At 37.8% G+C, this 17,759-nt stretch overlaps 1 protein-coding gene across 1 annotated transcript in view; it reads left to right on the top strand.

The window, feature by feature from the left end:
• CENPF (centromere protein F, 350/400kDa) overlaps positions 1-17,759 on the top strand; it is a 65,728-nt gene that overhangs the window by 21,662 nt on the left and 26,307 nt on the right. The window contains exons 9-12 of the mRNA XM_006834192.1: positions 86-208; positions 5,620-5,755; positions 11,016-14,407; positions 16,228-17,757. Of these exons, the coding sequence (XP_006834255.1) occupies positions 86-208; positions 5,620-5,755; positions 11,016-14,407; positions 16,228-17,757 (5,181 nt within the window). The remainder of the gene's footprint in view (positions 1-85; positions 209-5,619; positions 5,756-11,015; positions 14,408-16,227; positions 17,758-17,759) is intronic.

The following is a 17,759-nucleotide window of genomic DNA, read 5'->3' as shown; positions in this document are numbered from 1 at the left end:
ATAACCTTTTTAATATTTAAGAATTAATGATTTAAAAAAATCAAAACCATTAGACTTTACACCTTGCTTTTTTTTTTCTTGGTAGGTGACATCAGTGAAGCAACAGCTAGAAAGAAAAATTGAAGAACTTAAGCAAAAGTTCTGCAGAACTGAACAGGCTTTACAGGCATGTCAGGTCAAAGAGGATGAGCTGAGAAGAAGCAGTGAGGTAAGGAAGGAGTAGAGCAGTAATCAGCTGCTGTATGAGTTAAGTAAGGTGTGGAGGTTAAAAGAAATTTATCATACCATATACTTAAACAAGTTAATGGAATACTATGTTTTACTTCCATTTATTTTCATGAACTTTTTGAAACCTGCTAGTATGTTCCTCTATTTGCCAGAAATATTACAAGTAATCTATGACATTGAATATAGTATTGTTTTTCTGTGAACATAGTATTGTTTTTCACATTCCATTTCGATATCATTACTAATAAATGTATATTATTAATAGTAGGAAAATTAATGGCTTGTATTAGGAATTCTGGTGTGGCATTATAGGAAAAGCACTGGATTGCTAACCCAAAAGATCAGCAGTTCAAACCCACCATCCACTCCTTGGAAACCCTATACAGGATCACTATGTTGGCACTGATTGGACAGCATTTAATAGCAACAACAGCATTAGGAACTTGTACAATTTTTTTTTTTAAACAATAGGTGTAGACTTCCTGGGAGTCTGGAAAGATGAAAGAGAAAAAACGAAAAGGAAATTTCTACATGGAGAGAAACAAAATTGGTGATGGGGAGCATTTAAATCCCTTTTCCAAGGACTAACTTTTTTTTTTCTCCAAGGACTAACTTGATTCATCAAATATAGATGACCTTGTGGAAAGTTACAGTTTTATACAAAGCAATAACTGATGAAATAGTTTCTTGATTTAAAATTCTTATAAAAGCATCAAAGATACTTTGGCTTTGACAATCATTATTAACATAGTGTTCAGTGTATACAAGCACTAATTGATAATATCTTTGGAGATTTATCTTTATTATACAAAATGGTAGGGAAGAGTTCACAAATAGCATGGATTCTAGCAGTACTCAATCTACCAGTAGGATTTTATTCAACATACTTGTAACTGGAATCTCTGAGTTTACTTAGTGTGCTAGAATTTATTATAAAGAACTTGCTAAGAACCACTTGTAGATAACAGAGTAAATCAACATTGTATTTATGGAAGAAATGCAACAGAAGGTAGTGGAAATTTCTTCTCCCTCACATGCCACAAGACAATGTTTTTCCATTCAGTTTTTAAATGTTCTCTGACCACTTTTTAGTCTGTAGAAATTCTTTTTGCAAACATTTTTCTATAAAGAACAGTTGTTTATCTTGATAATAGACATTTACATGTACCCCCAAAGCTTTGAGAGTATATTGTGATTGTAAAACCTGAACATCTGTCTGTAGCAAACAGGCAGTTGTTAGCGCAGCATACCTCCGAGGGCTAATGCCTTAATGCTGCTGGAGATGGTAGGCCAGAACCCTAGCAACCCAAGTGGAAGAAAACTTTCAAGTCTGTTGATGGTTTCATCAGCAAACGTTTTCAAATGCAAGTGTTTATTTCAGCAAAGCAAATGTTTGCCTTTTGGCCAGTGGGGACCAACCAACAGATGCTTCTGTTAACATTTCCACAGGCAGACTGGCACCAAACTCTTCCCTCTGTGAGCTTCCCTTCAGGCCAACAACTCTCCTGTGACTCTACTGGCTGTCTGGTAGAAACATTTTGTAAAAGCAATTGTCTGGTTAAAAGGGTCCAAAAGCTTTTAAAAACACTGTTTGCTTGGCTAAGTTGCAGTAGTGGGCTGCACATTGTTGTGCAGGTGTTTTTGAAGATGTGTGCATCCCCACAAAGTCTGGCTTGTCAGCACTACAACATCTGCAATTGACTCTAGCCTTTACTAACTCAAGCCTTTACTAAGTTAAATGCATGTCATGTTTGAATTTTATTTGATTTCTTTGCCCAAAGAGGGCAGTCATACTAAAGTGCCTAGGACAGTGCCTGGTAATTAATTTTGACTTTGTCTTAGCTTAGGAACACACGTGTATGTGTGTGTGCCTGCTATTTTGAGGATGATATTAACAATGCTAAGGATTTAGCTGGCTCTTGAACCTTGAATCGGGATTATAAAAGTGATTGACCTAGTTAGAGGGGCAGTATAATGGCGATGACTTTATAGTGAGAGCTGAAATTCCATCACTTTATCACTTACCTGTTGTGTAACCTTGGGAAAATGGTGTGCCCTTTCTGAGCCTTGACATTTCGCATCTATATATGGAAAATCAAACTAGCTGTTGCGTATAACTGTGCTCCATAGAGTTTTCAGTTGCTGATTTTTAAGAAGTAGATAGCCAGTCCTTTCTTCCAAGGTGCTTCTATGTGGACTTGAAACTCTAATCTTTTGGGTTAGTAGTTGAGAACTTAACTATGTCACCCAGGCAGCCTCATCTGTGCATTGTGACTATTAATGGCCCTTTTCAAGTCTACTAATGTGCCATGGGTTGCCAATAGAACCAATAGATCTGTTTTGGAAGAAGTACAGCCAGAGTGCACCTTGGAGGCCAAGATGGCCAAACTTCCATCTCTCATACTTTGGGCATATTGTCAGAAGGGACCATTCACTGGAGAAGGATATCATATTTGGTAAGGTAGAAGGTCAGAGAAAAAGAGGAAGATCCCCAGTGAGATGGATTGGTCAAGTGGCAGAATCGATGGACTCAAGCATGACAATGGTGGTGAGGTTGGTCAAGGATCAGGTAGTGTTTTGTTCTGCTGTGCATAAGGTTGTTATGAGCCAGTGCCGACTTGATGGCACCTAAAAACAACAACAAATGGTTACATTGAACAGTATATGTAAAGTTTTTTGCCTAATACTTAATAAATAAGGCGTGCTATTGCCGTCCATCTGTCTATTGCTTTGTTCTTCACAACTGTTAATGGCCTTTAGATGCTACCATTGTTAACTGCTACCCAGAGACACACAGAACGTGATGAGGGAGGCAGGTGACTGCACTTGAGATTTTTAATGTTGAAAATTTCTCCTGTGCTAGTCTATCACTCTGGGTGACGTTCTTTATCTAATTATAAGTAAGTCCAAACAAGTCTAGCACGCTTACAGGTTTTGGATGCTGAAATAGTGTGACAGTTGTATTGAAATTTTCCTTGTTCGTGTTCAGTAAACTAATATGCTGCTTACAATGAGAAATGATCAGTGCTGGAAATGTGATTTAATGGCTCAATCATGGGTAAAGTTAACATTTAGTATCAAAGTGAATGGAGTAAACTAGACAAGCTCCTCATCCAGCTGTCGGTGCCAGCCCAGTAAGTAGCATTGGATTTGGGCAATAAAATACCACCATTAACAGTCAAGATCAGGAAGCACAGGCTTGGGGTCCTTTCCAAGTTAGGGGTATGTTCTGCACTAGGTCCTCTAAGGACTTTGGTCTGGCAGGCAAGAATGATTGGTGAAAAGGGGAAAGCATATCCTTAGCATCATCTCTTTTCCACGATACAGGCTTTATCCCAGCAGGGGACGTATTAAGCTTAATTCATGGATGGGATCGTGAGATGCCACACAGTAACTGAAATTTATTTTGTCTGGCCCTAGGAAATGATGCTTCCCTTGCTGCTCCTAAACTGAAGTTGATCTGGGTGGAAGCACTTGCTAAGCTCCAATACTGGCTTATGGTTATAGGGAATGTTGTTGTGTTTTTCCAGAGTAGTGCCCAGTTTTACAAATCATGTGAGGAAGGAAGCAAGAGATGCCTAGGAGAATATGTCCTTGTATGCTTAACTTGATGTTGATAATGAGCTACCATTCAAGTCTTGAGTGCTTTGCCTATAGCCTCCTGGAAAACGAATTGCTGATGGCTGGCAGCTTACAGATTCATTTACAGATGCTCATTTGCTCAATTCTGGCCTTTAGAAATTCTTGGGCTGGTCATAACTATAACATTATAAATCTTCTGGGTTCCAGGATTGGCTGACCATTTCTTCGTCGTAAACAAATACTTATGGAGCTAATGCCACAAGAGATAAAGACATTCTCATCTTTCCAATAAGCTTACTTGTCAGTTAAATGTCTCCAGTTATGGTCAGATACTGAGAGATACTGACAGATGCATAAACCTAAGTCCTGCCCCTTTCTCTCTGGTATTCTCTTTCCCCTGTTTCCTTCCATTGGGGTATTGTACTAAGTGGTGGTACACAGGATCTTCCCAGCTTTCTTGCCAAGCCTCCAAATGTGTTACTTGATTTGATCTTTCTTTTTAGGGTAACTCACTGCTGTTGAATTGATTATGATTAATAAGGACCCTATAAGGCACTGTGGGTTAATGTGTTGGACTGCAAGATCAGTTTGAACTGTAATTTCAATAGTTCAAGCTCACCAGCCACTTCTCAAACCCATACAGTGTTGTTATGATTTGGAACCGACACCATAGGTCTTAGCAACAACAAGAACAAGGAACCCTGTAGGACAGAGTAGAACTGTCTCATAGGATTTCAGAGGCTGTAAAATCTTGTGGGTTTTTTTCTTCAGACCTTTTGGTGCTAGAAACCATTTTATAAGTTGCAAAATAAAAATGCTAAATCAACTCAGGTGGTTAAATTCTGGTGACTTGTTCATGCTAAACTCATTCAACTGATCTTAACATTGATCATGGAGGTCTGGCGAAAGCTAAATTTTGGGATGCAATAGTACTAATAAATGCTCCATTACCCTTGTTAAAGTGCTTTAAGGTGTTTCTCCTTTCACGTCTGTGATCTCATTTCAGTGGTAATTGTCTGAGCCTGAAGAACAAATAAGTGATTAAAGTTTCTGTGGTTTAATGATGCTAATTTAGATCAATAACATTGTTGCACCTTAATGATCACTCTGCAGAATTTAACACTGACTGGTGTGACCTTTAACTTGTCAATGTTGAGATCAGTCAACCTGCCGTCTAGTTCTGTTTGATGTATGAATCCCACAGAGGGTCAGTTTAACTAGTGGAAGAGAGCGGGATTAGGACAAAGAAGACAGGGATATAATGACAACAGGATGTCTTATTTAATGATAAAATGAATTTATATACATGAATAGCACAACTGCCAGCAAGTTTTCAAGTACTTTCTATTAGCCAGATTTCTCTCTCCTTGAATTTGGCTTTGTGACACATATACCCATCTGCTGGTAGTAACCAGACTCATAATTGAAGGCAGCTTTCCAGCACAGCACTGCTAGGGCCATCTCTTTTGTAATGGTGAAGTAGGATTTCAGAAGATGGGTCTCAGTGGTTTCTGTAAGATTTAAAAATTTTAACCACTTGTCAATGAGGGAACTTTGGTATTTTTGATGAAACTGTATACTAAATGAACAATCTATCTATATATATCCTTTCCACAGGGATTGAACTTGCTTGGCTCTGTCAGTGTGTAATGAAGTAAATGATTAAATAAGCAAGTACTTAGGGCAAAGGGTGGTTCTTCCCCTAGTGAGATGTACAAACGATTTCATTAGGGATCCTTAATAAGGATGAAGTTCCAATTCACTTGAGCATTTATTTTGTTTATAACCAACTTTAATAATTTATTTTAGGAAATGAGGAAGGAAAGCAGCCTCCTTAAGAGTCAGTCTGAGCAGAGGGCCCGAGAAGTCTGCCACTTGGAGGAAGAACTCAAGAAGGTCAAACAGTGTTTGAATCAGAGTCAGAATTTTGCAGAAGAAATGAGAGGTAAACTAGTGTTTTCGAGTTCTCTCAGCTGCTGTTCCCAGGATGAAGAAGGGTGAATGGCTTGAGCACTGTAGAGAAAATTTGCATTTTTCCATATAGTCATCTAGAAAGATGCATGTCTTCAATGTGGACAAAGAGTTTATTTTGTCTGCAACTTTTTAGTTTCTAGTGTGATGGTTAGATATGTTTTTATCAGAATATTTGAGTCTCAAAATACCTGGTTTCCAGCACTTTGAAACTAGAGTGGTAAGTATTTTCCACACCAAGACCAAAAAGATCAGTGCTGTCTCTTGGAACGAGAACAGTGTTCTTTTGTGTCTCAAGTTGTGTCACTTTGCATCCAAGAGGCCAGCCCCTCATGCATTACCACGTCTCTTCCAATGGACAAAACCCTATATTCAGTGCATCTTGTCTAAGCTCTGTTTTTTGATGGTTTACTTGATTGATTTTATTTCCTCATTTCAAAACCAAAGAATTTTGCTATATACACCAAATAAATCTACCATTAGCTCCACATTTGTTTGTTTGTGGTATGTGTGTTTTTACTTTTGGAACATCTTACTGTGTTTTAGGTGAAGACATTTGGTCTCGTTTAGTTGAGTATTTATTAAAAGGAGCACATTCCTTTTGGGTGGGCATTACTGTTGAATTTTTAGGCCAGTCTTATTTGATGGAGGGTGTTCTCTGCTCTCAGATTAAAGGAGACTGTGGTTTGTACTATCTGTGGATTACTTCACGCTCCTTTGCTCCACATGAGAAGAGACCAGTAGTTATAGTTGTATCTTAATGGCTGCTTGCAAGCTTTTAAGACCCCAGATGTATTCACCAAACTAGGATGAAGAATATTATCTCTGTGAACTGTTATATCAGATGACCAAGATATCACCCGAGTCTATAGTCCTTGAACTTCGTGGCCAATAACCCAGTAACTCATGAGGTGTTTGGATATATATGTATAAGAAATTTTCAGCAGTGTGGCTATATGTACTCTACTATATTACATATAAGGAGCTCTGGTAGCGTAGTGGTTACGAATCGGGCTGCGAACCTTAAGGTCAGCGGTTCGAAACTACCAGCCGCTCCGCGGGAGAAAGATGAGGCTTTCTACTCCTGTAAGGATTTACACCCTCGGAAACCCTGTACAGGGTCGCTATGGGTCGGAACCGACTCGACGGCACTTAACAACAACAACAACAACATATTACATATGAATATAAATGCAGAACGTACAAATAATCTATATATACAGATGCCTACAACTATACCTGTATAAAAGCCCTGGTGTGGCATTGTAAGATAAGCACTGGACTGGCATCTGCAAGTTCGACAGTTCAAATCCACCAGCCACTCTTGGAAACCCTATATACGATTGCTGTGATTAAAAATCGACAACAACATACTTGTATATGCATGTGCATGTCCTCCCCTGCACCCTTTGACATCTATGTAGCATATACATCTATCTAGCTACTTAGAAATTTTTGGTGGTTGCAAAAACCATGTGGGAGCTATGTCTGACTGCCTCTGGCTTCACAAGAGGAAGAGAGAGTCAAACTCAATCAGCTCAAGGCTGATTCCAGTGAAGTGGAGGTCAGACATACCTACACCCTATAACCTTCTTTCCTCTATTCTGACACCAGCCATGCCTCCCACAGCACTGCTTCATATCTCGGTTTGATCATCCATTGCAATGGCCACACAGTACTCAGATTTACTAGGGAAGTGAATAGGGTACAATTCAGGATTAAAAAAAAACCCCAACTCAGCATGCAACAGTTTTCCAATCAGGAACACCTCTTCTCTACCATACTACAGACCTACCTCACTCTTCTATTTGGCTTCTCAAGCATGGCACACTTTGGCCTCTGCCCTGTTCTGTCAAGTGTTAAAAAAGCTCTTTTAGCCAGTCTGAATGCCCAAAGGGCACATTCTGCAAGCCACCCTCCTACCTGTAGGTACTCAGTAACTACTTGGTTCATGGGCCTAGAGCCCAACGTTACTCTGTCCCGCCATGTCATGCCTCTGACATCACTACTTCTCCAGGTAGGGATCTCATGCTCCACTCATGCTCTTCTTGCTTGATGGTCCTAGGATTCTCTGTTTTTGCTTTTAGAATGGTTCCTTTTAAACCTAGCTGGCTGGCAAAACTAACCAATTCCCAGCCTCTTATTTGGTGGGAATTAAGATGTTGAATAGAAAAGCCATTACAAGTAAATTCAAGGTACCACAGTGGTTATTAGTTTTTGCCAGGAGAAAGATGAGATTTCTGCTTCCGCAAAGATTTACAAATCTTGGAAACCTTTTGCAGGGTTGCTGTGAGTCGGAACTGACTCCACGGCATACCACCAACAACATCCACTGTTTAGTGTTTCTCCTTTCTTTCTCCTCCCATTCATGTCCTAATCACCAAAGGATTGCTTTGTAACATGTTATATCAATATACAAGGTAAATATATATATTTACCTTGTTCACATTGTGCTGATTTTGCTCATTTTGAGTCTTCCTTCCCTGCCTTCACCATAATTACCAGGTGCTTATTGTTTAGTAAGAACAGTAGCATAGTGGCTGCTAATCTGACAGCAGTTCAAAACTCCCAGCTGTTTATCAGGAGAAAATGGGTTCTCTGCTTCCATAAGGATTTGCAGCCTTGGAAACCCTATATAGGGTTTCTGTGAGTCAGAACTGACTCCACGGCATACCACCACAACCAACCACTGTTTAGTGATTCTCTTTTCTTTCTCCTCCCATTCCTGTCCTAATCACCAAAGGATTGCTTTCTGTGTGTAAACCTATTTTTGACTATTTATAAAGATGGTTTCTTACAATATCTATTCTTTTGTGATTGATTGACTTACTTTATTCAGCATAATGGCTTCCAAATTCATCCACGTTTTGAGATGTTTCACAGAGGATTGATTCATCATTATCTTTATCATCGTGCAGTATATTCTCTTGTAGCTGCCACATTTTGTTTATCCATTCATCTGTTTGTGGACACTTAATGTGTTTTCCATCATTTGACTGGTGTGAATAATATTGGGATGAACATGGGTATGCATATGTCTATTGGTGTCACAGCTCTTATATCTTTAGGGTATGTGCTTATGAGTTGGATTGCTGGATTGTTTTTTGCCCTTTTTATGATTGAATTGTCTTTTTGCTTTTGAAGTGTTGCAATTTTCTATGTATTTTAGAGAGTAGAGCCTTGTCAGATACGTCATTGTCAAAAATCTTTTCCCAGACTGTAAGTTTTCATTTGGTAAAGTCTTTTGATTATGTTTTAGGTTGTATAGATTATCTTCTGTGTTTGTGTATTATCAATTGTGTTTGATAGAATATTTATGTCATAGGTAAAGTCTCCTTGCTTTGTTCCCTGTGCTATCTTCCTGAAACTTCTTAGTTTTAGATTTAACATTTTTAGATTTTTGGTCCATTTTAGTTAAGTTTCGTACATGGTGTAAGGTGTGGATCATGTTTAATTTTTCTGCAAATGGGTAACCACTTTTGCCAGCACCAGTTTTTTAAGAGACCTGTGTTTTTCCTTTTTAAAGGAAAAAAAGATCAACTGTCCATCAATGGATAAGTTTGTTCACTTGGTCTAGTGTCTGTTGTACCAGTACAGGGCTGTTTTGACTACTATGATTGGATAGTAGGTTCTGAGATTGGGAAGTGTGAAGCCTCTTTGTTTTACTAGTTCTTCAATAAAGGTTTAACTACTCAGCATCTCTTTCCATATAATACTAAAAAAGAGTTGTACCATTTTGTTATAGATTGTTGTAGGAATTGCTACGTTTCTATATATTGCTCTGGGTTATTGTTAAGTGCCGTTGACTTGGTTCCAAACCATAGCGAACCCTGTATGGGGGTTTCAAGGAGCAGCTGGTGAGCTTGAACCACCAACCTTGTGGTTCAAAGTAACCTTGCAGTCCAGCACACTAATCCACAGTGCCACACCAGAACTCCTTTGGGTAGTATTGACATTTTTGTAAAATCAAGTTGTGGCATATACCTTACTTTAGTCGTGTGGGATATTTACGTATCTCGTATTTCTTTTAACTGACCTGTGGAATGTATTTCACATTTCTCTGTGAATGTTTTTTTCTTAATTTAAATTTCCATGATAACGGGTAGAAATGTCATCTTTCAGCATTAGTTACTCCTGTCTTTGTTTGAGATTCTCAAAAGCAACGTGGTTTTATAACCCTTGTAGAACTGGCTCCCAACTATCAACTCTCAGTCAGTAAATTGTAATTAATGGGTTAAAAATAGGTTTTGCTTTCCACTTAATGGAACATCTAAGATTATAATCATTCATGTTACCTTTATCATCTAGTACTGAAGTTCTCCCTCAAGATATTTGAAGTCTTTGAACCCGTCCTATCACTGCTTAATGAAACATTTGTAGGTATTTTTAACTAGGAGGTGTCACTGGATAGATGTGAGTTATAGGACAGAAAATTAGGTGGTAATAGAACTGGGAAAAGTTTCCCTGTCCATCTCATGTTCATAGACCTGTACTGTAAGGGGCTGGGGGCTGATGGTTAACTTTTTTCAATGTCAGTCACTTATAGGCTGTAAGAGTTGCTGATATATAGATAACATTACTTCCTCTTCTGTGCTTAAGTGTAGTTCTATGAAGTTTTGGTTAAAATGGTGGAGTAGTTGTTACTGACTTTTCTGTAACATTAAACTTAGTCGAGAGCAACGTGGGGTATTTGAATTTCAATTCTTCTATTGCCTCTATTTTCTTTCTTTCTATTTTCTTTTTTTGAAGGGATATCTCAAATGAAGGGGAAAAAACCCAAATATATACATAACATATGTACACATACAGAGGAAGAAATACTGAAAAAAAGGGGTCAATTACTTGTATGAGGAAGCTTTATAAGTTTCATGGAAATATTGGGTTAAAAGTAATGTAATATTTTCCCCCTATTTAAAATTCTTTTGATTGTGAATTGTATGAAGAGGATCATCAGTTTTACATTCAACAAATGATATTGGTATTTCTGAAGAAGCAAACCTTTTCTAAGTCCCTTCATAGTTTATTAATCTTCTTGGAAAGAAAATTCACCAGTGTATTGCTGTCCTTCAAATTACCATTTTTTCTAATTTCTTACATTAAGCTTGGGTAATTATCTGGTGATCTCCTTTCCAGAAGACTATTCAAGTAACAATGCCAATATTTACACATTGTTTTATAGTTTTGAATTCTTGTAGAATAAATACTTACTTATTTTTGTTGTTGTTGTTGTTTAGCTAAGAATACTTCTCAGGAATCAATATTAAGAGATCTTCAAGAAAAAAATCGGCAAGAAAATTCCTTGACTTTAGAGAAACTGAAGCATACCTTGGCTGATCTGGAAAAGCAGCGAGATTGTTCTCAAGACCTTTTGAAAAAAAGGGAACTTCACATTGAACAACTGAGTGAAAAGTTAAGCAGAGCAGAGAAAGATTTTCAAGCTTTATCAAGTGCTTTTGAATTAAAAAAGAAAGAATGTGAAGACTTGAAAGAAGAGAAAACTCTGCTTACTCATTGGAAAAATGAAAGAGAACAACTTTTAAATCAGATAGAATCAGAAAAGGAAACCTTGCAGAGTAAAATGAATCACTTGGAAACTTGCCTCAAGACTCAGCAAATAAAAAGTCAAGAATATAATGAGAGAGTAAAAACAATGGAAATAGAAAGAGAAAACTTAAGTGTTGAGATCAGAAACCTTCACAATGTGATCGACAGCAAGAGTGTTGAACTAGAGGCACAGAAAGAAGTTTATCTAGAACTACAACAGAAAGCTGAGTTCTCAGATCAGAAATACAAGAAAGAAATAGAAAATATGTGTTTGAAAACTTCTCAGCTCACTGGGCAAGTTGAAGATCTAGAACACAAGCTTCAGTTACTGTCAAGTGATATAATAGACAAAGACCAGCGGTACCAAGATTTGCATGCTGAATTTGAGAGCTTCAGAGAGCTCTCAAAATCCAAAGATCCTTCTCCACAGATGACAGAGGATCATCACAAAAGCTTTTTGGCTTGTGAACAGCAGCCTGCAATGGAAAATAGCTTTGCAAAGATAATTGTAGAACAAGGCAGCATGCCTTTTGAAAGTAACGAATGCCATTTAGAAGCAGACCAAAGTTCTACAGATTCAGCCATTTTACATAACAAAGTTCTTTCTCTTGAGTTTTCATTAGAGACTCAAAAGCAGATGAACTCAGATCTGCAGAAGCAGTGTGAAGAATTGGTGAAAATCAAAGGAGAAATAGAAGAAAATCTCATTAAAGCAGAACAGATACATCAAAGTTTTGTGGTTGAGACAAATCAACGCATTAATAAGTTACAAGAAGACGCTTCTGTTCATCAGAATGTTGTTACTGAAACTTTAGTTGTCCTTGAGAACAAGGAAAAAGAGCTGCAACTTTTGAGTGAAAAATTAGAAATTCAGCAAATGGAATATCAGGAATTAAAAGAGAGCAGTGGTGTTCTTGAAGACTCTCTAAAGGAACTACAACTTTTGTCTGAAACCCTGAGCTCAGAGAAGAAGGAATTGAGCTCTGTTTATTCTCTAAGTAAACAAGAAGTTGAAGAGCTGACCCAAGAGAATCACATTCTTAGGGAAATGAATGCATCTTTAAATCAAGAGAAAATGAACTTGCTACAAAAAAGTGAGAGCTTTTCTAACTGCATAGATGAAAGAGACAAAAGCATTTCAGAGTTATCTAATCAATACAAGCAAGAAAAACTCAATTTACTACAAAGATGTGAAGAGACAGAAAGTGCACTTGAGGATCTTAGAGAAAACTACGAAGCAGTGCAAGCGAAGAACTCTAGGTTAGAATGCTTGCTTAGTGAATCCACTAATGTTTGTGAGAATAGAAAAAATGAGTTGGAACAGCTAAAGGAAACATTTGCAAAGGAACACCTAGCACGCTCAACGAAATTAGCATTAGTAGAAGAAAGAAACCAGAACCTAATGCTAGAGTTGGAGACTGGGAAGCATAATCTGAGATCTGAGATTACAGCCATCCAAAACAGTTCCAAGGATATGAAAGATGTCTTAAAGCAAGAAATCACTACTTTACAGGAAGACCAGCATAGGTTGCAAAAAGAAATGAATGCCTTGCTGGAAGAGATTGAGCACCTGAAGAAGGCTGAGCCTGGTCATCAGAATCTAGAATTAGAACCAATCAGTGACTTTGTGAAAGAAAAAGAGGGCAAGATAAATACATATGATATTGAGCGTCGGTTGGATCTTGACATTGAAGGTGCATCTCCTGACAGTTACAATGCACGATTAGGACAGCTAGAAGCTGTGGTAAGAACTATGGAACTAAGACTTGAGGAGAGTGAGAAGGAGAAGGTATGCTTGCAGCAGGAATTACACACGATTAGAGGAGAATTAGAGACTGGAAGTTTTCAACAAGATTCTCAGTTGCAAGAAATTAGTGGTCTTACAGACTGCAAAGTAGATACAGAAGACAAATATATTTCAGTACTTCATGAGTTGTCACCAAGTCAAAATAACAATGCACACCTACCGTGTTCTTTACAGACAATATTGACTAAGCTGAATGAGCTAGAGAAAATGTGTGAAATATTGCAGGTTGAAAAGTGTGAGCTAACATCTGAGCTGAATGACTCACGATCAGAATGTATCACAACAACTAAGAAAATGACAGAAGAAGTAGAGAAACTTGTCAATAATGTTAAAATTTTAAACGATGAAAATGGTCTTCTCCAAGGTGAGTTAGTGAAACAGATGCCAGAAAGCAAATTTGGTGAACAACACGAACAGAAGTCTCTGCTCTCCGAGCCTTTGGATGACAGTAATTTCTATGAGAGCTTGACATTGTCAAACAAAGAAGTTCAGATGCATTTTGCTGAGTTACAGGAGAAATTCTCATCTTTACAAAGTGAACACAAAATCTTACATGATCAGCATTTTCACATGAGCTCAAAGATGGCAGAACTACAGTCCTATGTTGACACTCTAAAGGCTGAAAATTCGGTCTTGGCAATGAATTTGAGAAACGTTCAAGATGACCAGGTGAAGGAGGTGTCGCTAAGACCTGAGGAGGGCCGTTTTCTGTCACTGTCATTCTCTGGTGGGACTGAAAGCCCTATTCTTAAAAGTTTTGGAGAATTCTCTTTTTGCAAAGATCCTTTGGAACAGACAGGAGAAATGTCTCTTTTGAATAGTTTGGAAGAGAATGTTTCTGTGAACCAGTCTAGTGTGGATGAAATATCCTGCAGTAGTCTGGAGGAGGGCAATCAGGCTAAGAAACAAATGTCATCTGCCCCCATGAGGAGTACTGAGGAACTGGAGACCCTCTGTCAGATGTACCTGCAGTCTCTCAAGCAGCTAGAGCAGGAAGTTGAAAGTCAAGGGATTATGAAAAATAAGGAAATCCAAGAGCTTGAACAGTTACTAAGTTCTGAAAGAAAGGAGCTTGACTGTCTTAGAAAGCAGTGTTTGTCCGATAATGAACAATGGCAACAGAAGCTGCAAAGTGTGACCATGGAGATGGAGTCTAAGTTGGCAGCAGAAAAAGAACAGACTGCACATCTGTCACATGAGCTAGAAGTCGCACGACTCCAGCTACAAGGTCTTGACTTAAGCTCACGGTCCTTGCTCGGCACTGACATAGAAGATGTAAGTATATGGGCTTCACATGCTGTTTTATTACCTTCTGTTTACATAATTTCCATTTATAATACATGGGTGCTAGATGGAAATACACATTTTAAGTTGAAAATATTTGTACGTTCAAAGAAATCAAAACAAAATATACCAAGTTATGAAAAATGAAAGAACTTTAAAAAAAAAAAGCAAACTTTGGTTGCCTGTTTTATTGATTTGACTTGTTACTGTTAATTGCCTGTGAGTTGATTCTAACTCCTGGTAGCCCCACGTGTGCAGAGTAGTAGAACTGCATAGGGTGTTCAAGACTGTCCTTTCTGAGGCAGATCAGCAGACCTGTTTACCCAGGTGGGTTCAAATCACCAAATGTTTGCTGATAGTTGAATGTTTAATCACTTGTGCCACCCAGGATCTCCAAACCCATTGCCATCTAGTCATCTCCTAATTCATGACAACCCCAGGTGTGGCAGAGTAAAACTGTGCACTGGAGGGTTTTCATTGACTGATTTTTCTGATGTATGCTACTCAACTCTTTTTTCTGAAGCGCCTTTGAGAGGATTAGAACCTCTAACTTTTTGATTGGTAGCCAGATGTTGAACCATATGTGTCACCCAGGAACGCCACACTGTTATATGGTAAATTAATAAAGATGTTTTTAAAGTCTTCTGGAGAAAATTGTTATACTGGAATTCGAAGACCGTCAATAGGATATATATGTGTTTTTACACTTTGTGAATTCATAAAGCACAGTTAAATATTGAACTTGAGCTTATGAATGATGTTGTTGTTAAGTATTGTGGATTCGGTTCCGACTCATAGTGACCCTACTTATAGTTTCCGAAGCTGTAAATCTTTACGGGAGCAGAACACCTCATCTTGCTCCCGCGGAACAGCTGGTAGTTTTGAACTGCCAACCTTGAAGTTAGCAGCCTGATTCGTAACCACTATCCTACCAGAGCTCCTTTAAGAATGATAATGTGATGTAAAATTTAAGCTCTCAGGCTCTTCCGGAACTTTTTTATGTTACAGAATTATAGTTATGAAAGAAATGTAGATTCTCGTTTATGCGTTACTACAGAATTTTCTTTTAACAATTTGCTATGATACAAATATATGATCTGGTATCGATCATTTCTTTATTGAATAAGCAGTATAATTAATAATTATAAGTAATATAATGAACAATGCTGTATAGTACTGAAATTTTTCTTGATTCCTTTTGTCTGCCTCTGTAAGGTGTAGAGGGCAGGTGGTTGGAGGTGGTGACATATAATAGTAGCCATGCAAATCCCCATTTTACAGATGAGAAATAGTGAGTCTCTAAGACACATTGATAGCAGATCCTGGATCTGTGGGTTAAGTCTTTGGTCTGGAAATCTGGTAATGGAACCTTAACTAATTTTTCTTATTAACGAATATCATAAATGTTGACGATGCTTAGGAAACAGTTTGTTAGGAATTTGCTTCTTATTTGAAGATCATAAAGAGAAATTTTATATTTGGACAACTAGATTATTCCTAGCAAAACAAAACCAACAAAAATGAAATTTGGATTAATTGTGATTTAGATGATAAAATAAGTGGGTTTTTCTTCATGCTACGTACCTTACCCAAGATAAAGGTCATGCCCATTTAATGCCCTGCTGAATGTTTGTGGTAGGTATTTGAATGGAGAGAGGACAGTATGGTGGAAATTATGTCATTTGACTTTAGTCAGTAAGAGATTGTGTTTAGCTGAGGCAGGAACCTGGTTTCTAGCAAGTAATAATTAAGTCTTCTATCTATTCTATTTTGTTTTTGCTTTTAAAAATGCTTTCCTGTTATAATTTTAGGCTATTCAGAGTGGAAATGCGAGCTGTGACATAAAAGAATCAGAGGAATATACTCCAAAAACTAAAGGAAGAATTGCAAAGAGTGACATTCATCAGATTTGTGAAAAAGATATTCAGCAAGACCTCCATCTCGAGACTGATGCAATCAAACAAACAGGGGAGCATTCCTCAGGAACTGACTGGGAGACTCCAGTGGACGATAGAACTCAGGGCTGTTCAGAACGCATTTCTGAATTGTCTCTCTCTGATCCTAGTGCTTTGGTATCTATGGATTTTCTGGAGAATCAATTAACTATTCAGAATCTTCAATTGCAGGTAAAAGAAGCTTCAGATGAGAACCTCAAATTACTTCATATCATAGAGGAACGTGACAAAAAACTGGAAGTTTTGCTAAATGAAGTGAAAGAGTTAGATTCAAAAGTATGTGTACAGAGAGTGCAACTAAATACTAAGATTGAAGCATGCATTGAATTAGAAAAATCTGTTGAGGAACTTCGGAAAGAAAAGTCAGATTTACATGAAAAATTCGAATTCTTCTGTCATGATAACCCAGAGTTATTTCAGAAAGCAAAAACTTTGGAAGAATTCAATTCTAATTTAGAAATGACAGATAAATTGTCAAATGAAATTATTGCAGATAATGTACACATGGCGAATGACAACTGGAAACAGAAATTTCTTAATGCAGAAAATGAACTGGAGAGAATCAAATCTGAGAACGCTAGCATGGAGCATCAGACCTTATCTATGAAATCGAACTTAGAGACATTTCAGACAGAGAAGTTGCATTTAGAAAAAGACAATGAAAATAAGCTAAAAGTTATAACCTGTCTTGAAAAAGAGCTTTCTGTGGTTACAACTGAGCGAAATGGACTTCATGGTGAATTAGATACTGTGTCAAGAGAAAACAAAGAACTGAGACAGATGTGTGAAAAGATGAAGGAAAAAATACAAGAACTTGAGTCTCATCATGGTGAATGTCTGAATCACGTTCAAGTTGTGGAGTCTGAAGTACAAGAGAAGACAGCACTACTTCAAACTTTGTCCAGTGATGCAAACAAGCTGTTAAAGGAGCAGGGTGATCTCCAAGCACAGTTGCAGAGTCTGGAAAATGATTTACAGGCACTGTCTTTGGTAAAAGGTGAGCTGGAAAACCAAATCGGGCAGTTGAATAAAGAGAAAGAATTGCTTGTGACGAACTTAGAAAACTTGCAGAACAAGCTAAGTGAATCAGAAGACCAAAAGGTCGTGCACTCGAAGGCCTTGGAGGCTGCATTAATGGAGAAAAGTGAGATTATGATGAGACTGAGCTCAACACAAGATGAAGTGCACCAGCTGAGAAATGGCATTGAGAAACTGAAAGTCCGCATTGAGGACGATGAGAAGAAGCAGCTCCACATCTTAGAAAAACTGAAACAAAGTGAACGTCATTCAGATTCGTTAAAGGATAAAGTTGAGAATCTTAAAAGGGAGTTGCAAATGTCAGAAGAAAATCAAGAGCTTGTCATTCTTGATGCTGAGAATTCCAAAGC

This window comes from Chrysochloris asiatica, unplaced genomic scaffold (assembly GCF_000296735.1).
Source record: "Chrysochloris asiatica unplaced genomic scaffold, ChrAsi1.0 scaffold00009, whole genome shotgun sequence".
Taxonomy (NCBI): domain Eukaryota; kingdom Metazoa; phylum Chordata; class Mammalia; order Afrosoricida; family Chrysochloridae; genus Chrysochloris; species Chrysochloris asiatica.
Note: the sequence above shows the minus strand (reverse complement) of the source record. Positions and strands in the feature narration are given on the sequence as shown.